A 22706-nucleotide genomic window follows, 5' to 3' on the forward strand; every position below is an offset into this window, starting at 1 on the left:
GGAGTTCCTTGGGTGTTATATTCCTAAAGGCAGAAATTACGTATAGACAACTCTATCCTCAAGTCATGTGGAGTATTATATTACTTATACTTTTGTTGCGTGATTTGTGTATATAAATGTGTAATGTACATTGTAGAAATGGGAATTCCAACTTGTTCTTCCCATTTGTAGTTTATCGTATTTGTCTTCTGTAGGTAATTTATTTAGGTCTTCTGCAGTTATTAAATCTTCTACAGCTGTTATTTTATTCTTTTTGAAGATCAAAGAAACATTTACTACCTGCTTTATTTTTTTGAGTACTACATTTTATTTCTTTGTCAGTGACATTTTATTCCTATAGGTTTTTGCCAGCTTGCATCAGATATTTCAAGCCAGATTGATTCTGTTGTTTGTGGTCATGCTCTTAGATGTAATGGTCTTAATGACATATACTATTTAAAGTATTCCCCCACTCCACTCCATCTAGTTGGCTAGTTTCCCCTTGTCAACCTTTTTTTCTTTTTCCAGTGAGGTTATATAGTTGAATTTAGGTAAGTTAAGGCAATTATAACATCATTTTATTGGGTAGATACACCCCATTTACACAGGTTAGGAGCTCCAGTACAATGTTGAAAAGAAATCTGAAGGGGAAGCAAAAGGGGTATGCAGCTTTACTTCTCTCTCTCCAAACTTTTTTCTGGCTAGGACCTTCAATATAATGTTAAATAGAAGTGATGAGAGTAGATGTATTGGTCAGGATTCTTCAGTAGTGTGTGTGTATGTGTATATATGTTTATGCGTATTTGTGGCATGCAGACACAGATTTATTTAAGGAATTAGCTCACATGATTATGAAGTTGGTTAAGTCCCGTGATCTTCAGGGTTAGGTGGGAAACTGGAGAATCAGGAGAACTGATAGTTTAGTTCTAGTCTGAATCCAAAGGCTTGAGAACTAGGAGAGAGTTTTGTGTAGTTCCTCTTGAAGGCTGACAGGCTCAAGACTCAGGAAGAGCTGTTTCAGTTCTCTGAAGAGAGTAGAAAATCTGATAAATCAGTCAGGCAGGAAGAATTCTTTCTTACTCCGGGGAGGGATAGCTTTTTTTCTATTTAGTTCTTCAACAGATTGGATTAGGGCCACCCACTTTAGGAATGGCAATCTATTTTAGTCAGTCTACCAGTTAAATGTTTATCTTTTTTTTTTTTTTAATCCTCACTGGAGGACATTTTTCCATTTTTTGTTCAGATAGAGTGGGAGGGAGAGAGAGGAAGAGAGAGAGAGAGAAACATCGATGTGAAGGGACACATCGAGTGGCTGCAACCCGCATGACCAACCATGGTCGGGGACAAACTGCAACCGAGGTACATGCCCTTAGCGGAAACCGAACCCGGGTCTCTCTGTACGGCAGGCCGACGCTCCAACCACTGAGCCAAACCGGCCAGGGCTTAAATGTTTATCTTAACTAAAAACCTTTGCCCAGAATATCTGAACATCCCAAGGCTAAATCTTAAAGGAAAGCATTCAGTCTTACAACTTTAAGTATAATGTTAGCTGTACTTTTTTTCATAGATGCCCTTTATTCAAGAAATTCTCTTCTCTTCTTATTTGCTGAGAGTTTTTATCCAGAAAGGGATTAAATCAAGGATTTTACTTTCTCAAATGCTTTTCTACATTTATTGAGATGATCATATGGTTTTTATATTTTAGTCTGTTAAATTGATCCTCAAAAGTTGAAACTCACCTTGCATTTCTGAAATATTCTTCACTCGGTGAAGATGTAGTAAACTTTTTATACATTTTTGGGTTCGTTTTATTACTTTTTTAAAATTAATTTTTGTTACAGATGTTCCTCCTTTTTTCCCCTTATTGACACCCTCCTTCCCATCCCCCCCCACCCTGTCCCCAGCTTTGTTGTCCATGTCCATCAGTTATGCGTACATGTATATAAGTTCTGTGTTTTATCTCTCCCCCGCCCCCTTCTGAGGGTTGTCAATCTGTACCCTACTTTCGCGTCTCTGGGTCTAACCTTTTCCTAAGACTGTTATGTTCATTATATTCCACAAATAAGTGAGATCATGTTATACTTGTCTTTCTCTGCTTGGCTTGTTTCACTTAGGATAATACTCTCCAGGTCCCTTTATGTCATCTCAAAGGATAAGAGATCTTTCTTTCTTACAGCTACATAGTATTCCATTGTGTATATGTACCACAGCTTTTTTATCCATTTGTCTACTGATGTACACTTGGGCTGTTTCCAGACTTTAGCTATTGTAAATAGTGCTGCTAGGGGTACATACATTCTTTCTGATTGTTGTTTCAGGCTTCATAGGGTATATTCCTAGAAGTGGAATCACTGGGTCAAATGGCAATTAAATTTTTAATTTTTTGAGGTAACACCATAGTGTTTTCCACAGTGGCTGCACCAGTCTGCATTCCCACCAGCAGTGTACTAGAATCCCATTTTCTCCATACCCTCACCAACACTTGTTGTTTGATGGCTTGTTGAAGGCAGCCATTCTGACAGGTATAAAGTGATACCTCATTGTTGTTTTAATTTGCATCTCTCTGATGATTAGTGATGTTGAGCATTTCTTCATATGTCTCTTGGCCATTTGTATGTCCTGTTTGGAGAGGTGTCTATTTAGCTCCTCTACCCATTTTTTAATTGGGTTCTTTGTCTTCCCAACTGTTGAGTTGTATGAGTACTCTATATATTTTGAAAATTAACCCCTTATCTGACGTATCTTTGGCAATTATGCTCTCCCATAGAGTGGGTTGCCTTTCCATTTTAGTGGTTTCTTTTGCTGTGCAGAAGGTTTTGAGTTGGATGTAGTCCCACGTGTTCATTTTCTCCTTTGTTTCTGTTGCCTTGGGTGATGTATCAGTGAAAATTCTGCTATGTATGATGCCCGAGATTTTGTTGCCTACATTTTTTTCTAGGATTTTTATGGATTCATGAGTTACATTTAAGTCTTTTATCCATTTTGAGTTTATTCTTGTATATGTATATGGTGTAAGTTGATGGTCTAGTTTCATTTTTTTGCCTGTAGCTGTCCAGTTTTCCCAACACCATTTATTAAAGAGGCCGTCCTCACTTCATTGTATGCTCTTGCCACCTTTGTCAAATATTAATTGAGCATAATGTCTTGGGTCCATTTCTGGGTTCTCTGTTCTGTTCCACTGGTCTATATGCCTGTTCTTGTGCCAGTACCAGGCTGTTTTGATTACAGTAGCTTTGTAGTATAACCTGATATTCGGTATTGTGATCCCACCTACTTTGTTCTTCTTTTTTGAGATTGCTGTGGCTATTCGGGGTCTTTTTTGGTTTCATATGAACCTTTGAAGTATTTGTTCTAGTTCTGTGAAATATGTCGTTGGTATTTTGATAGGGATTACATTGAATCTATAGGTTACTTTGGGTAATATGGACATTTTAATGATGTTAATTCTTCCAATCCAGGAACAAGGAATATACTTCCACTTTTTTATATCTTCCTCTGTTTCTTTTTTTATTGTCCTAAGTTTTCTGCAAGTAGGTCCTTCTTTGGTTAAGTTTATTCCTAGGTATCTTAATTTTTTTGCGTCAATGGTAAATGAGATTTTTTTTTTCAGTTTCTCTTTCTGTGAGTTCATCATTGGTGTATACGAATGCCGTTGATTTCTTGACGTTAATTTTATATCCTGCTACTTTCCCAAATTCATTTATTGCATCTAGTAGATTTCTGATGGAGTCTTTAGGATTTCTTTTTTATTTTTTTTATTTTTTATTTTTTATCGTCACCCGAGGACATTTTTCCATTTTTTTGTTCAGGTAGAGTGGGAGGGAGAGAGAGGAACAGAGAGAGAGAGAAACATCGATGTGAAAGGAACACATCGAGTGGCTGCCACCCGCACGACCAACCAGGGCCGGGGACAGACTGCAACCGAGGTACATGCCCTTAGCGGGAACCCAACCCGGGTCTCTCCAGACCGCAGGCCGACGCCCAACCGCTGAGCCAAACCGGCCAGGGCTCTTTAGGGTTTCTATGTATAATATGTCATCTGTGAATAATGACAGTTTCACTTCCTCCTTTCCAATTTGGATCTATTTTATCTTTTCTTCCTGTCTAATTGTTGTGCCTAAGACTTCTAGTACTATGTTAAATAAGAGTGGCGAAAGGGAACATCCCTGACTTGTTTTTGTTCTTGAGGGAAATGCTTTTAGTTTCTGCCCACTGAGTATGATGTTGGCTGTAGGTCTTTCATATACGACCTATATTATGTCGAGATATGATCCCGCTACTCCCACATTGCTGAGCTTTTTTATCAGAAATGGGTGTTGGATTTTGTTGAATGCTTTTTCAGCATCTATTGATGTGATCATGGGGTTTTTGTCCTTCATTTTGTTTATGTGGTATATCACATTTATTAATTTGCACATATTGTACCAGACTTGCATCCCTGGGATGAATCCCACTTGGTCATGGTGAATAATTTTTTTGATGTATTGCTGGATTTGATTTGCATCTATGTCATCAGGGATACTGGCTTGTAGTTTTCTTTCTTTGTAGTGTCTTTTTCTGGTTTTGGAATTAGAGTTATGCTGACTTCATAAAACGAGTTTCGAAGTCTTCCTTTTTCTTGAATTTTTTGCAATAGTTTGAGGAGAATGGGTGTTAGTTCTTCTTTGAATGTTCGGTAAAACTCCCTGGTGAAGCCATCCTGGCCTAGGGTTTTGTTTGCAGGGAGAGTCTTGATTACCTCTTCAATTTCCTTAGTTGTTATTCGTCTATTCAAGTTTTCTATCTCTTCCCAGTCCAGTTTTGGGAGACTATGTGTTTATAGAAATTTGTCCATTTCACTTAGATTGTCGAATTTGTTGCCATATAATTATTCATAGTGTTTGTTAACGATCCTTTGTATTTCTATGGTGTCAGTTGTTACCTCTCCTCTTTCATTTCTGATTTTGTGTATTTGGGTTGTCTCTCTTTGTTTCTTGGTGAGTCTAGCTAAGGGTCCATCAATCTTGTTTATCTTTTCGAAAAACCACTCTTTGTTTTATTAATCCTTTGTATTGTTTTTTTGGTCTCTATGTCATTTATCTCTACTCTGATTTTTACTGTTTCCTTCCTTCTACTTGCTCTGGGGTTTTCTTTTTGTTTGCTTTCTAATTTTTTAAGTTGTGAGGTTAGATAGTCTATTAGAAACTTTTCTTGTTTCTTGAGGTAGGTAGGCCTGTAGTGCTATGAACTTCCCTCTCAGAACTGCTTTTGCTGCATCCCATAGATTTTGTGTTGTTGTGTATTCATTTTCATTGGTTTCCAGGAAGTTTTTAATTTGCTCTTGATCTCCTCGGTAACCCATTCATTGTTTAATAACATGCTGGTTAGCCTCCAGGTGTTCAAATGTCTTTGCATGTTCTTGTTGCAATTGATTTTTAGTTTCATGCCATTGTGATCTGAGAAGATGCTTGATATGATTTCAACCTTCTTGAACTTGTAGAGACTTAGTTTGTGTCCTAACATATGGTCTATCTTTGAGAATGTTCCATGTGAATTCTGTAGTTTTGGAGTATAATTCTCTGTAGAAACGTATTAAATCCATTTGGGCTAGTGCTTCATTTAGAGTCTGTTTCCTTCCTAATTTTTTGTCTAGAGGATCTATCTAGTGTTGTCAGTGGGGTGTTGAAGTGTCTTGCTATGATTGTATTACTATCGATTTCTCTTTTAAAGTCCTCCCAAAGATTTTTAATATATTTTGGTGCTCCTATATTGGGTGCATATGTGTTTATGAAGGTTATATCTTCCTGTTGGATAGATCCTTTCAATATTATGTAGTGGCCTTCTTTGTCTCTAGTTAGAGCCTTCATTTTGAAATCTATTTTATCAGATATGAGTATTGCTACCCTAGCTTTTTTTTCCTTTCTGTTGCTTGGAAGATTTTTTTCCATCCCTTCACTTTCAACCTACATGAATCTTGTTGTGAGGTGGGACTCTTGTAATCAACATATATAAGAGTCATGCTTTTTTTTTTTTTAATCCTCACCCGAGGACATTTTTCCATGTTTTGTTTAGATAGAGTGGGAGGGAGAGAGTGAGAGAGAGAAACAATGACGTGAAAGGGACACATCGAGTGGTTACCACCCTCACCGCCCAACTAGCCGGGGACAAACTGCAATTGAGGTACATACCCTTAGTGGGAACCGAACCCAGGTCTCTCAGGACCGCAGGCCAATGCTCTAACCGCTGCGCCAAACTGGCCAGGTTGACTCATGCTTTCTTATCCAGTCAGCTCCGCTTTGTCTTTTTATTGGCGCATTCAATCCATTTACATTTAAGGTGATTATTGATATGTACTTATTTATTGCCAGTTTTTTTTGTTTTTTTTTTTTAGTGTGGTTATATATATTTTTTTTACTAATTACAGCAGTCTTTGCAACATTGCTTGCAGTGCTAATGAATTTCCTTAGCCTTTTTTTTGTCTGAGAAGCTATTTGACCTATTTTGAATGGCAGCCTTGCTGGGTAGAGTAGTCTTAGGATTCAGATCCTTATTTTTCACAACCTTGATTACTTCATGCCATTTTCTTCTGGCCTGTAGTGTTTACTATTTCCTTCATTCTACTTGTCTGGGGTTTTCTTTTTGCTTCTGTTGAGAAGTCAGCTGATATCCTTAGGGGGGTTCCTTTGTAGGTAACCTGTTGCTTATCTCTTGCTGCCTTTAAGATTGTTTGTCTTTAGTTTTTGGCATTTTAATAACTATATGTCTTGGTGTGGTCCTGTTTGGGTTCTTACTTGGGGCTCTCTGTGCTTCTTGACCTTGAATGCCTTCTTCCCTCACCAAATTAGGGAAGGTTTCTGTCACTATTTCTTCAAGTATATTCTCTAACCCTTGCTCATTTTCTTCTTTGGGGCTCCTATGATGCGAATATTATTCTGTTTCCAGTTGTCCCACAGTTCATTTAAGCTATCTTCCTGTTATTTAATTGTTTTTTCCTCTTGGTTTTCTGATTGGTTGATTTTTTTTCTACCCTGTCTTCTAATTCACAGATCCGGTCCTCAGCTTCCTCTGCTGTGCTGTTTAGTCCTTCCAATGTGTTCTTTATTTCTGCTATGTCATTCTTTATTTCTTCTTGGTGGTTTTTAATTTCCATTTGGTTGATTTTCAATGTTTCTATGTGTTTACTCATAGTGTTGATGTCCCTACTCATGCTGTTGAGCTTCCTCAAAATCATGGCTCTGAATTCTAGCTTTGTTAACTTGCTTAACTGCATTTCATTTATCGCATCTTTGGTGGAGGTCTCTTGTTCTTTCATTTGGGATTTCTTTGTTTCACTATATTGGTTATCTCGGTAGGTTTTGGAGCCTGCCAAATTTTCCCTGTGGGTGTTGGTGTTCTGATGTTTGTGGCTCCCTCTCCTGGGTTTGTATGGGCGTGGGATGTCCCATGTTAAACACCACTGTCAAGTCTTACTTTCCTGGGTAGATTTGCAAGTCCAGGAAAGGTTCAGTTATCCTCTTTTTGCCTGGAGGCTATTAGTTGTGGTTACCTGTGGCCTTGGGTTCTCAGTTGAATGAAATACTCCCTCAGGTGTTCAGCTTAAGGGCATTTCCCGAGGTTGGGGTTGATGCTGCTTGTTAATGTGCCTCAATTTGCATTTCAATGGCCCTCCTGGGTGTTGTTGAATATCCAAGGAAGGCGACAGAGGCCTCTTCCCAGAGCCCTGAGAAGGAGTAAGATGGCCACCATCCTGTGTGGCTGTACCTCAGCAAAAACTCTGAGCACCCTCCAAATCCCAAGTGTCCCCACACATTTCAGTTCATTCTGCCTACCCTCTGCCGGAGCCTGAGGTGAGTGGCTTTGGCTATTTTAGCACTCTGTCTTGGCTGTCTGTGCTGTGGAGCCGGCTTGGGAGTTTAACCCTCAGGGCACTGCTCATAGCTAAGACCCCCCCTCCCGTGCCTCTGCAATTCTATCAGGATTGATTCAGCGTCCCTAGATATATGGTCCTCGCAAGCTGCATTTCTGTTGCACTTTTCCAGTGATTTGTCTTTATTTTATTTGTAATTCCAGTTTGGTCCTGGGAGATGATCTTTGTAGCTTCCATTCACTCTGTTGCTAGTTTGTTATCTCTTGTTTTATTACTCTTTTGTTAGGTTTTTATGTCATACTCATGGAGAATACTGATCTGCACTTTTCTTCACATGTAATGTCTTTCTCTGACTTTGGCATCATGATAATGTTAGCTTTATGAATTGAGTTGAGAAGCCTTCCCCTCCTGATTTTCTGAACAATTTTATTGGTATTATTTCTTTCTTAAGTATTTGATAGGATTTACACCAAGCTATCTGAGCTTAGAGTTTTCATTGTGGGAAGGTTTTTATTTTTATTTTTATTTTTATTTTTATTTTACTTATCCTCACTTGAGGACATTTTTGCATTTATCTTCAGATAGAGTCTGAGGGAGAGGGTAGAAGAGAGTGAGAGAGAGAAATATCGACTGGCTGCCACCTGCACAACCCCAACTGGGCATGCAACGAACTGCAGCTAAGGCACGTGCCCTTAGCGGGATCTGAACCCAGGACTCTCAGTTCTCAGTCCGATGCTCTAACTGCTGAGCCAACCCGGCCCGGGCTGTGGGAAGGTTTTTAATTAGAAATTTAATTTCTTTAATGGATGTATATAGTCATCCCTCTCCACTTTGTGTTTCAATGTTTTCACTCTATTGCTAGAGTGAAGCCATGAAAGTCGAAGCGCAATAAATAAAGAATTCTACTTCACAGAAATTCATTTATTGCGGTAGAGTCTGGAACTAATTAACCGCAATAAACAAGGGCCAACTATAGTCAGATTTTCTTTTTCTTTTGTGTAAATTTTGGTAATATTTGTGTTTTGAAGAATTTGTTTTAAGTTGTTAAATTTGTTAGCATTAAGTTTATAATAGCCCTTTATATTGGTTATCCATTGCTGGGTAATAAAATTACTGAAAACTTAGCAGCTTGAAACAACACCTGTTTATTAGCTAACATTTCTTTTGGTCAGTAGTCTGGGCATGGTGTGGCTGGGTTTCTGCTTATTATCTTTACTAGGTTGAAATCGAGGTATTAGTTGGGCTGTATTCTTGCCTGAAGGTTCTGGGAAAAAATCTGCTTCCAAGATATTTAAGTTACTGGCCAAATTCAGTTCCCTATAGTTTTAGGACTGAGGTTCTAGTTTCCTTGCTGACTATTGCTGGGGATTGCTCTTAGTTAATAGAGGCATCTTTCAGGTCCTGGCCCTGAGGCTTTCTCCATTTTTAAATCTAGAAATGGAGAATTTCTCAAGTGTTAAATTCTTCTCACTCTTTGAATCTATTGCCAGGAAGAGCCTGATCTCTTCTAAGGGCTCTAGGTCAGGCCTCTGAAAGATAATCTCCCTTCTGTAAAGTTATCTGTATCATAAAGTATAATCTAATCCTGGGAGTGAGATCCACTATATTCACAATCCCAGAAATTTTACAGGCCAGGTGATTCTCTGGGGTCTGTAATGAAAATCCTCACTGTTCAGTGAAGATTCTCTACTCTGCCTGGCTGGCGCTTGAATGTCTTTCAACCCTGTGAGAATGCTTCTTTCCTGGTCAGTCTTTTTCCATTCTTACGACATTTCATTTTCCTGGTGTGCCTCTTAATATTCAGCAGAAGCCTGAACTAAATACTGCCTAAATCTAGAAGATGGTGATTAGTGCAGTCATAGAGCATTCAAGAAGCCTTTTAGTTATAGCTGTTGTGGGAAAGGGGTCTTCTAACTCACAGAGAAAGTTCTCCCCATTTTATTCCTCTCTTTTTTGTTTGCTGTTCTTTTCTGTGTTCTCATTTGCCCCAGTCTCTAAGTCCTGTGGCAGCAGTAGCATTGATGGCTGTGGAAGCATCAACACCTGTGGGGACAGGACAGGCTTAAAATGCACAGCTGAACCTTCCTCTTTCATTAGAGGAGTTGTAATATCAAGAGAATGCTGTGAATCTTCATTGATTCTCTCCCTCCCGCCCCTCCCTTTTGCTGTTTGGCATAGTTACAGCAAGTATGGGTGAATATAGCCTCAGCTTTCTGGCTGGGTGACAAGGAAAGGGGAACCCTAGGTAACTAAAAAATAGGAGGAGCTTAGGAAACCAACCTTTAAAATGTTTATCTCTGAGCTGTTCATTGTGGAGCTGAGTCTTAAATACCTAAGTACTTTGAGAACTCAATTGTGGCATAAATCACCACCCAGTTCTCAGACTGGTCCCTGTATGGTGAACACATAGGACAGATCCAAATAGCTCTGCAAAGTATTTGAAAACTAAACTGGTATTGGAACCACAGCTCAATGAAAGCTTGTTGGAACTTGCAGCCTGAACTTAATCATGGTGTCCTGTAGGATATAAATTAAACTTAAAGTAGAATAATATAATGATCAAAATGTCTAGGATAAAATTAAAAATTAATTGCCATTTAAAGAACCAGGAAAATCTGAAGTTATATGTACAATGATAATCAACAGATATTAATGCTAAGATGACAAAAATATTGGAATTATCTCACAAAGATATTAAAGCAGTTATAAAAATGTGCCAACAAGTGAGGGCAAATATAATGGAAAGAAATAGAAAAATAGAAAGTCTCAGGTAAGAAATAGAAGATATAAGGAGGAGCCAAATTGAAAATTTAGAAATAAAAAAGAAAATAACTGTAATTTAAAGAATTCACTGAATGGACTTAAAATGGAATAGTAATGAGAATGTAATGAATCAGTGAAGTTGAAGATTAATAATCAATAAAAATTTACTATTTGAACAACAGAGAGAAAAAAGGGAAGAAAAAAGTTACAGAGCCTATGACTATCAGAAGTTCTAACATTTGTGTAATCTCAAGCCCAGAAAGAAAAGAAAAAGTGCAGTTCAGAAAAACTGTTAAAGAAATTATCACTGGGAGGTTTCCAGAATTAGTGAAAGATATAAATATTACAACAGATTCAAGAAACTCAGTGAACCCCAAACAGGATAAATTTAGAGAATTCCAAGCCCAGCTACATCCCATATATCACACCTATTAGTCATAATTATAACACCTCATAGCCTAGTTATATGGGTCTCAGTACTCCTAACCTGTTAAAATAATATATGTAACCTGAGGAAATAAATTACATATTAATCTTTTTATCTTCTTATTTTAGTGCCTAAACTCTAAATAAACAACTATTTGTACTGTGAATTAATAATACATTTTTTTTTTTTTCATCCTCACCCGAGGATATTTTTCCATTTTTTGTACAGACAGAGTGGGAGGGAGAGAGAGGAAGGGAGAGAGAGAGAGAAACATCGACGTGAAGAGACACATCGAGTGGCCGCCACCCGCACGACCAACCAGGGCCGGGGACAAACTGCAACCGAAGTACGTGCCCTTAGCGGGAACCGAACCGGGGTCTCTCCGGACCGCAGGCCAACGCTTTTAACCGCTGAGCCAAACCGGCCAGGGCTACATTTTAATGTAATTATAACATCTTTATATCCTTAGTTAAAGGTAGTATATGGCTTCTTCCACAAATTAAAACATATCTGTCTCTTTATAAAGTGGTGTACTTTATGAAAGTAGGAGAATTTCAGCCTACTATTTATGCTACTGACCTTTTGGGGGAGGGGGGTTATATAATATGTAAAGGCAAAATGTAGTGGATTTTGGCTGTATTGCCATATAAGAAGGGAATTAAGGGTTGATGTTAGGAACAAGTTTCATATCTTACCAAACAAGGAACATTTTTAGCCCGTGAGTTCAGGAATATAGTCTGTGTGCATGCTTGGCACATCCTTGCTGTAGCACAGTGGCAAGGCCTTTGCATTATAAAACCTGCCCTCTCCTGTTTGCCATGTGCTCTAGGGCTTGTGAAAGAATCTCTCTTTAAAAGTTTACTACAGTCAGACAATAAAATGTGTGACTGTATTAAGCATAATGGTGCTTTAAAATTCTTCGCTTTTCAGAGCCTGAAGATGATCCAGACCAAGCATCTGGAAATGGGACAATTTTGACAAAATTTTACTTGATAGAAGTTTAGGGAATGGTTTTTCTTACTACTTTTCCTGAAAACAAAACCTTTTAAATATCTGATACCATGGGAGAATTTAAGTTCTGAAAACACAATTTTTTTTTTCATTTTATTTTAAATGTAGATGATTTCTTCTACTCACATTTATTTTTAACCATGTATCAATTTTAATCTTTTAAAGTTTATAATGACTTGGTCTTAAATAAATCACACTTTAACTATTAGATAGTGAATGATATTTCAACAAATTTCTTCAGAATGTGCGGGGTCTCTTTTTTGTTTGTTGTTACCATGCGCAAGTTAGACTCATTCTTTATTGTTATTTTTTTCCAGGTCACACCCTTTACTGTTTCTGTTTCCATCATACTTGAGTTTTTTTGTGTGTGTATGTTTTGTAGAGGTTTATACCTAGCTGAATCTTAATTTTACTTCATTCCTTCAGAATTTTGCTAGAAGTTGTTTGATGAAATTATAACTAGCATTTTGTTTTGCTTTTTAAAATTTTTTTATTTTTAATACTCACCCGAGGACATTTCCCCATTTTTTGTTCAGATAGAGTGGGAGCGAGAGAGGGAGCGGGAGCGGGAGAGGGGGAGCGAGAGAGAGAGAGAGAGAGAGAGAGAGAGAGAGAGAGAGAGAGACATCGACGTGAAAGGGACACATCGAGTGGCTGCTACCCGCACAACCCAACCAGGGCCGGGACAAACTGCAACCAAGGTACATGCCCTTAGGGGGAACTGAACGCGGATCTCTCTGGACCACAGTCCAATGCTCTAACCACTGAGCCAAACCAGCCAGGGCTTGTTTTGCTTTTTAAATATTAACATTTATTGTTTACTTATTACATAATGGGCTCTTGCTTGGTTGTATTTCTCTGTTTTTAAGCTCATCAGTTTCTTTTTCTTTTTTTTTTAATCCTCACTCGAGGACATTTTTGCATTTTATCTTCAGATAGAGTAGGAAGGAGAGAGGGAGGAAGAGAGAGAGAGAAACATCGATGTGTTAGAGACACATTGATTGGTTGCCACCCACACGACCCCAACCAGGGCCAGGGACAAACTGCAACCGAGATATGTGCCCTTAGCAGGAACCAAACCTGGGACACTCTGGTCCACGGGCCAACACTCTAACCACTGTGCCAAACTGGCCAGGGCAATCTCAGCAATTTATTATAAGTAGCTTGGCTTTATCACAATAATGTTGAAAAATAAGTCATTTTAAAATTTGTAATTTTTCTGAATAAACTGTATTTATAGCTTATATACATAAAGTGGTTAATTTATAAATTTTAAGGTCAGTGAGAGAGAGAATTGAGTACTATTTTTATCCCCAAATTTCTAATTTCCATTCTGTCATACAAAAGATGCAAAGTGTGTTTTATGTGTATAATCATTTTTAAAATTGAATCAATATTCAGAAATTTATATTACTATTTAAAATGTTTTAATATTTATAGATAATATAGATATTATTAGGTGTCTATCTTCTCAAAATTAGGATAGTAACTTTTTTAGAAGTTGCTGTTGATAAGCTTCTTAAGTCAAGAAAGACAAACCTAAATAAATCCACATAGATATTCATTTATTCAGTAAATATTTGGGTACTACCATGTGCTGATGTCTCATCTGAATAACTGATATAAAAACATTTGACTTTAATATATTTCATTGAGTCAGTTTCTGTGTTAGTACTATTTTTAGTTCTACTTTTACCACTTACTCACCTTTAAATTGGAGATAATTAGACCATGGTTTTGTTTTTGTTTTTGTTTTTTCAAAAAAAATTATATAGATAACTAAGTAAAGTTTTTGGGAACATTTTACATATGTCCAGCATCACTCTGGACACAAGTCTTTGGAAAAAAGGAAAGATAATGATGTGTAGGATAATCATAAATGTGGATAGAATATCTTTATTTGGCTACTTATAAGGAACAATTTGTAAATTATTTAGAAGTAAGACTTATGGAGACATTTTATCTATCCCTTCCTTCCCAACTATACAGAAGAGTAAGAGAAGACCCCAACTAAATGAAATCAGTGAAAGTAAAGCATATGATGGTAGTTTTTATGCCTATGGTCTTGGTTTCTTCAGATCATTGAGGCCCCTAGCATTTTTTAGCTGGTCTACTTAGTAAGTGAAAAATAGGTTAAACAGTTTAATAATACACTGATTAATCACAGTCTGGTGCTTCTGTGGGCAAGTAGTCTTTTCTGGAGTTGAGGCGCTTCTTCTCCCAGTATATGTTTCTTCATTCTCCAAAATTAGAGGTGCATCAGTGGTGTAGTATTCATGATTCTGTATTTGTTTTTGTCTCCCTCATTACAGGTTCATGTCAGGGCTGGCCTTTTTCATGGTACTGAACTCCTGTGTAAAACCATCGTAAGCTCAGAGATATCAGGGAAAAATGATCATATTTGGAATGAACCACTGGAATTTGATATTAATACTTGTGACCTGCCACGAATGGCTAGATTATGTTTTGCTGTTTATGCAGTTTTGGATAAAGTGAAAACAAAGAAATCAACTAAAACTATTAATGCCTCTAAGTATCAGACCATCAGGAAATCTGGGAAAGTGGTAATTATATACTAACTTTTGAATTTAAAAAATGGAATAATATGGTAATGGAATAATTTTAAGACCTTTTAACATAATTGAGTAATATGGGTGACATTATATCATATAACTTCGGTCCCTAAGAACTGAGTTCTAAAAGACAATTTCCCTTATCATGTTCTGCTCATTCATTTGGCAGATTTATTTTAGTAAATGTCAATAACTTCTCTATTATAAATGTTATACTTTTTAGGAGACACAGATGAAAAAGAAAAAGGAAATTTAAAGAAATTACAGGTTCACATTCTGTTAACTAAAATTTCATGTACCACATATGTTTGAGAATTCAGGATTTTGTGCATTTTAGAAAGATTATAGATCGTCGTCGTATGTCCCTCAGCACACCTTGGGGGTCTGGGACACAAATATGTAATCAAATGCATCTGTATCTCCAAATAAAGTATATGAATATTCACATTAAGTGAGTCAAAAGAAGACTCTTAATTTCATGTTATTTCTGCTCTTTTTTTTTTAACTGTCAAATGAATTATGAACAAATCAATAGTCTTGAGTTCCTTTGATTTTGAAATTGTGGATAAAGAATGGTGCGTTTTTTTCCTCATATTCTCTACCATATAATATAGTTAGTTAATTCTTTTTTATTTTTCTTCTTTATGAAAAGTTTTGTTTTGAGAGATGGAGACACTGAACTTTATACCTTAAAAAACTTGATTATGACATTTATTTACATGGATTTATATCCTATTAACATCAGATTATATTATCTCTAATTATTCTAATTTTTTCAAAATTCTCATGAAGAAAATTCACATAAGAGTTACGTTCATAGTGTTTTTCTCCTATTGATAATAGAATTTTTTTTACTCAAAGCATTTGAGTATTAATAAGGTGTTTTTTTTTTGTAAAATATGTTTTTCTTGCCCTGGCCACTTTGGCTCAGCAATTAGAGTGTCGGCCTGCAGTCCAGAGAGGCCCGGGTTTGGTTCCCACTAAGGGCATGTGCCTCGGGTGCAATTTATCCCTGGCCCTGGTTGCGGTCGTGTGGGTGGCAATCACTCGGTGTGTCTCTCTCACATCAATGCCTCCCCCCCACTCTATCTAAAGATAAAATGCAAAAATGTCCTCGGGTGAGGATAAAGAAAAAATATGTTTTTATTGATTTTTGAGAGAGAGAGAGAAACATCAATGTGAGAGAGAAACATTGATCTGCTGCCTCCTACACACCCCCTATTGGGGATCGAGCCCACAACCCAGGCATGTGCCTTGACAAGGAAATGAACTGGGACCTTTCAGTCCATGGGATGACGCTCAATCCACTGAGTCACACAGACCAGGCTTAATAAGTTTTTGATACACAGACCTAGGTAATTAATTGTCTAATTGTCTATATAAAAGTCCTATCAGTTTGGTGCTTCCTTTAAAAAATATATAAATATATTCAATGATACCTGGGGACATTGTCTTCTCCTGATTATATATGCTTAAAGCTCTTAAAACATACAACCTGACAATGTATCACAAATATTATCTTGAATCATTAAATATTCCTCATCATTTTCAATGGCTGTACAGTAAACATTTCAGTTTTTAGATATACTATTTATTTATTTATTACTCACCCGAGTGTGTTTTTCCATTAATTTTTAGAGAGGGAGGGAGGGAAAGAGAGAGAGATGGAACCTGCAACCCAGCTACGTGCCCTTGACTGGAAATTGAACCTTTTGGTCCGAGTGCTGACACTCTAACTGCTAAGCCAAACTGACCAGGGCTGGATATACTATTTTATAGTAAATCTTTAACTTGCTTTTAGGGTTTTCTTCAACCATTGTAAATACATTGAACTTTTTTGTTGTTTTTATTGGATGGTTTCTTTGGGAAATCGTCTAGAATTCTAAAAATTTCTAGCACTAAGATTTTTAGAACAAAGGGCCATGTACATGTTTACATCTTAAAATTCATTCTTAATGTATTTATGCATTGGTATCTTTTTCAACAGCATTATCCTGTAGCTTGGGTAAATACAATGGTTTTTGACTTTAAAGGACAATTGAGATCTGGAGACATAATATTACACAGCTGGTCTTCATTTCCCGGTAAGATTTACCTTCTAATTCTTAGTGTTAAAGAATAACTTTGGCATGTAGACTAGGTAATGTTTCTTTATGACTGAATATTCTCTCAGTTTAGTAAAATAAATCATTTGTATCTTGTTTATTTTAAAACAAATTTTCATACATTATTTTAATATATTCAAAAAGTGATTTGTGCATACATTGTTATTTCAGTGAATGTATTCTCACTGCAAACAACTTATATTTATAGGTTTTTGAGAAATTCTCCTAAGGAATAATGTCTTTTTATAAACATTGTATTTTCTTTATTCTTCCTAGTTGTACTCAATTTTTTTTTTTTTTATCCTCACCCGAGGACATTTTTCCAATTTTTGTACAGATAGAGTGGGAGGGAGAGAGAGAGAGAAACATCGATGTGAAAGGGACACATCGAGTGGCTGCCACCCACACGACCAACCAGGGCCGGGGACAAACTGCAACCGAGGTACGTGCCCTTAGCGGGAACCGAACCTGGGTCTCTCCGGACCGCAGGCCAACGCTCTAACCGCTGAGCCAAACCGGCCAGGGCTGTACTCAATTTCTATACTAGTAGAAGAAACATTCACTAATATGGGAAGAATATCCTTTCCTGCATAGACTTGCAATAATTTTCACTAATCACATTAATCCCCAAATGTAGGAGAGCAGTGTGCACGTATACATTTCTTAAGAGGAACTGTAGTCTCACAGAGTGAAAATTATGCATTTCAGCAATATACTTTTTTTTTGAAAGTCTTAATTTAGACTCACACATGTTCTCCAGAATCATCAAGCAACTTGACTGGTATTTTTAGAACAAATTTTGGTGGTATTAACTAGGCATACCATGAATTTAACTTTATCTCTAACAAAATGTAAGATGAAAAATAATAAATGAAAACATTTACTCTGCATGTATCAGCTCTAGAATTGTCACGTTTATCCCAGTTGGGAGCAAGCCAGAAATGAACTACAAATAATATTATTTTATAAATAAAAGAATATTTTCTAGAGTTCCTAGGTCATCATTAAAAAGTATATGATCACATTTATTGGTTGCTTTTGTGTCTTTCTAGAACTTTTCATGCATACACTAGAAAATATAAAAGTAGGTTTTTAGTTTTTCCCTATTCCATAAAATAGTATATTCTATGTAGTGTTCTGCTCTTTGCCCTTTTAACCTTTTCTCTCTACATAGAGAGCTGCTGCTATTTCTTAAAACAGAGTTATCTTTTGATAGTTTTAACAGTTATAATGAATAACCTTGCTTATGTGCAAGTATATATCTAAGGTAAATTCCAGAGATAGGTTTATTGCGTCAAAGAAGAAATACATTTGTAATGTTGATAAATAATTCCAAATTGTTCTCTTAGAGTTAGTACCAATTTGTACTCTCCATTTGTAATATATCTGAGTGCCTTTTTTTTATGATCAGTTTTAAGCAAGGTTACCTCCATAAGTTTGAGGCAGATAAGGATACTAAAATGCTACATTTGACTTTAGATAGATTTCAGTTGGTAGTATAAATACATATAATGCTACTAGTTAGCACACATAGGATCATAATTTGCTGAGAGGGTAGCTTTTAAAGTGTATAAATGATGAGAATTGCTTCAGTCCAGTGAAAATGGCGTCTTTGAAATGAGTGTTAAAAAAAGGTAAGCAGAAAATTAAGTAGCTGAAACTTGTAAATTTTTGAAAAGATTTTCTAGCTTTGTGAGATAATTCTGATTTTGTATACTGTCTGTCTGGATATTAGGCATTGACAGACTTCTCAGGAAGTACAGAGAGAATAACTATTAAAACTCAGTATAAGAATTAGTTCAGAGAGGGGAGGCTAGCTCTCGTCTCTCATCTTGAGTTTCGTGTCTTCAACATTTTGCGTATCTGTGACATGAAAAAGTTATATGAACTCCAGGGTTTTATGACAACCCTGAAATTCTAAGATTCCCATGTACAGTTCTGTGCATGGGCTATATTTAGAGTGGTAGAGAAGAGGAAGGAGAGCCTTGAAGAAAGAAGCAGTTGGTGCGGTTAAATGACTTACCACTTGGAGTGTTACAGAAACTACCAGAGAAGGTGTTTAACTGTAGCAGTAGTTATGGGATAATAAAGGAACATTGTTCGTCAAAAGGAATATCATTGATGACTTAAAAATATCAGTTTGAGTACTGTGATGACCATGGAAATCAGATTACATGTGATTAAGAAATCTACCAATAATAATGAAATAATTATTCCTGTGGGCCCCTAATTTTGATGAAGAGAGAGCAGTTTTTTTTCTCTCCCCAACATGTCTATAAATTCAGATTCAAATTTTGTGCCAAGCATTAACAGAAAATTAGAGGCTAACTGATAAAATCATTTGCCAAATATCCTTCGGTGACACACTTTTTAAATCATTTTATGGTTGAATTCCATTAAGGTTTTTATTTTAGTTTCAAAACTGTATTTTAAGAATCAAAATTATTTGCATGTTTTAGATGAACTTGAAGAAATGTTGAATCCAATGGGAACTGTTCAAACAAATCCATATACTGAAAATGCAACAGCTTTGCATATCAAATTCCCAGAGAATAAAAAACAACCTTATTATTACCCTCCCTTTGATAAGGTAAGATAATTATTTAAAGGGCCACTATGTATGAAATAACTGAATTACTAGTTCCTGGCTCTATATGTTTATAGTATAAACTCTATATGTCTACTTCTGTTTCTTTTTCAAAACATCACATACATAAATTGACAGCTTGGATGAAAGGAAAGACTACGGAACAGGGACCCAATTCTGTTTAGTCCTGGCTTTGTCACAGATCCTTGGAGTTCAGGTTTCTCATTTATAACATGAAGAAATCAGAATTGTTCTCAGAGGGGTTTTTTTTTTTTTTTCCAATTTAAGAGGGCTATAAATGCATTTAGATGTAATTCAGAACATGTGAAATGTATAGTAAAACATGCCAGCATGTTCAGTGATTAAAGATGTAATCACTGCTGCGTTAGAATTGTGATTCAAAGAAAAGATGATTTATGTTGATTATTACTATTAGTAAGATTTCCTAAGGTACTGTTATTTGTGTAGAATCTATAGCAAGGATTTTTATTTCTAAATGCATTTCCTTAGTATGAAGCTGCATGTTTGGGGATAAGAAGAGTGTCTCTTGGGAACTTAAAACATAGCTCTATTTTATCTTCAGGTTTGGCATCTTTGTTTCAGGTATGATTGATGCTGATTTTTATGATGAAATCTTTGAGCAAATTCTGAAATAATAATGTTTCTTTATTTCCTTAATCCATTTGAGAAGCAGCTACCTTTAAAAATTGATGTTACACTAAATGGTATTTAAATTAATCTACCAATTAACTTAATTGTGTTTTAATGTTCATCATTGCCAGACCTGTAGAGTAGCCTTTAAAAGTAGTATGTAAATTAAATTTATGTAACTTGATGTTTCTTCCTTTACTTTCATTTTAATTGAATTTGCCCACCTAAGAAGTAACTTTTTATTTCAAACTTATAAAATGTTTTTCTTATCAATAATAATTTGATTATTACAGTAGAAATTCTAAATATGTCAGGAGCCCTATACCTTAGTGTACATTGAATAAAAAAAAAGGTACATTTGACTCATCCATTACATTTATGTCATGGCTTTACTCCTTATAATAGTAATGGAATAGTTGTTCTAGCTCTGCCTGTTTTTGTGTTCAATTATGGGGTGTTCAGCAGTTATAATATTTTTTTAGTTAGATGAGATGCTTCCTATTTTTTTTTTATCCTCACCAAAGGACATTTTTCCATCTTTTGTTCAGATAGAGTGGGAGGGAGAGAGAGGAAGAGAGAGAGAAACATCGACGTGAAAGGGACACATCGAGTGGTTGCCACCCGCACAACCAACCATGGCCTGGGACAAACTGCAACCAAGGTACGTACCCTTAGCGGGAACCAAACCTGGGTCTCTCTGGACCGCAGGCTGATGCTCTAACCACTGAGCCAAACCGGCTAGGGTGATGAGATGCTTCTTGAAGCATTTTTACAAATATAACATCCTGTGCAAATATAAATGTTTTTAACCTAATATTTCCGAAGAAGTCTAGTTTTTAAATTTAATTCGATTTTTAATCTTCACTTGATATTTTTACATATACCTCCAGGCAGAGTGGAAGAGAGGGAGAGCGAGGGGAGGGGAGGAGAGAGAGAGAGAGAAACGTCCATGTGAGAGAGACACATCGACTGGTTGCCACCTGCACGACTCCAGCTGGGGCCAGGGACTAACCACAACCAAGGTATGTGCCCTTGGCTAGAATCGAAACCGGGACTCTTTGGTCTACAGGCCGACACTCTAACCACTGAGCCAAACTGGCCAGGGCAGAAGTCTAGATTTTAAAAAATGTTTTATTTTAACATTGCTTAAGTCATCTGTAATTAGTCACTAAACTTTTTTTTGCCTTTGACGATCAACTTGGGATGGAGATTTTAGTCTTTAAATATGTTTAAATATATTTATACTTATTGGGTTTACTTTAATAGTATAATTTTTATATGATCATTGTAAACACCAAATCAGATAATACAGATATAAAAAGTGAAAGTTCCCCATGGTTTTTTTTTGCTATAATCACTTGCGTACATTGTTCTTTTCAAATCAATTTTATTTTTATTGCTTAATTATAATAACCATAATCTCATGTTATCATTGTAACAACTCTATGAAATAGGTTGAGAATTATCATTACATTTTACACTTGAGGATACAGACAAATTATTAGTTTAAGTTTACCTAACTCGGATATAGATTTTCAGATTGTTTATCACTGATCTTCCTGGACCTGTGGGGTTTCATCTTTTCAAGAATTAGAACCCTTTTGAACTTAATTTGAAAATTATTTTTAGGCTCCCATTTGACATTACTTGATACTTTTGATATCTGTTTATTTAGGGAAAAACATGAGGACAAATGACAAAACTTATTCTATCTTCAGTAATTCTTACATACCTTTTTATTTTCTTAATCAGAAGACATTTACCTATATTTAAAAATATTTTCCACACCCATATGCAAGCCACTGCTCATTTTATCTACAGACAATCCTAGTGAATCCTTGGAGTCCAGTCCCTTATAGTAATGTCCTTGATTCCCAGTTGTCAGGAGTTTGACAATTGTGAATCACTGCATAATACAATTTTGCATTTAAAACTTTTGTTTACATTATAAAACATAGAAATGCCACACTATATGTAGTCTAAGTACAAATATAGTCATTTATATTTAAAATTTTACAGTTACAAGAGCCAAAATTGATTTTTAAAATCTTTTTAAACAGATTATCGAAAAGGCAGCTGAGATTGCAAGCAGCGATAGTGCTAATGTATCAGTAAGTATCAAGGTTTTAAAATGATCCTTTCTTATTATAAAGTTGTGCTCATTGTTAGCTACCTTCATCTCATTTATGGCAGTGAACTTACAGAAGACCATATTTATATGCAAGATTAGTGATTAGTCTGTGATTGTATGTACATAACTAATGTTTTGTTAAATGGCAGCTGTCTGTAGGTGATCTGTGTTCAGTGGTAAGGCCTTTTCTGAGGTAAACATGAGTTCAGCAGCTAGTTTGTAAGGGATGCTATGACACCTCTCAGTTGAATTAGGAGGCTGTAATTTTCTTTCTTTCTCAAAAATGTGTTTTTATTGATTTTAGAGAGAGAAGAAGGGAGAGGGGGAGAGAGAGAGAAATGTCGATTGGTTGCCTCCCACATTCACCCGGACCTGGGACCAAACCCACAACCTGGGCATGTGCCCTGACTGGGAATCGAACCAGTGACCTTTTAGTGCTCAGGACAGAGTTCAACCAACTGAGCCACACCAGCCAGGGCAGGAGGTGGTGATTTGCCTTTTTTCTCTCTCATGTAACAGAGCAGATATATAACCAGGCTTCACAGTGGCAGGAACCCAGGTTTCTTCTATCTTGGGGTGCTGCCATGTTGAATATATAGTTTCTATCTCATGGTTTAATATTGATGCTTGAGT

The 22706-nt window shown here is 36.3% G+C and overlaps 1 protein-coding gene across 5 annotated transcripts in view; it reads left to right on the top strand.

The window, feature by feature from the left end:
* PIK3CB (phosphatidylinositol-4,5-bisphosphate 3-kinase catalytic subunit beta) overlaps window positions 1–22706 on the top strand; it is a 185367-nt gene that overhangs the window by 106640 nt on the left and 56021 nt on the right. For all 5 annotated transcript variants that reach the window (XM_036266197.1, XM_036266201.1, XM_036266199.1 and 2 more), the window contains exons 9-12: window positions 14339–14590; window positions 16587–16683; window positions 19164–19294; window positions 22003–22053. In XM_036266197.1, the coding sequence (XP_036122090.1) occupies window positions 14339–14590; window positions 16587–16683; window positions 19164–19294; window positions 22003–22053 (531 nt within the window). The remainder of the gene's footprint in view (window positions 1–14338; window positions 14591–16586; window positions 16684–19163; window positions 19295–22002; window positions 22054–22706) is intronic.

The sequence above is a fragment of the Molossus molossus genome, unplaced genomic scaffold (genome assembly GCF_014108415.1).
Source record: "Molossus molossus isolate mMolMol1 unplaced genomic scaffold, mMolMol1.p scaffold_m16_p_18, whole genome shotgun sequence".
Lineage (NCBI taxonomy): Eukaryota > Metazoa > Chordata > Mammalia > Chiroptera > Molossidae > Molossus > Molossus molossus.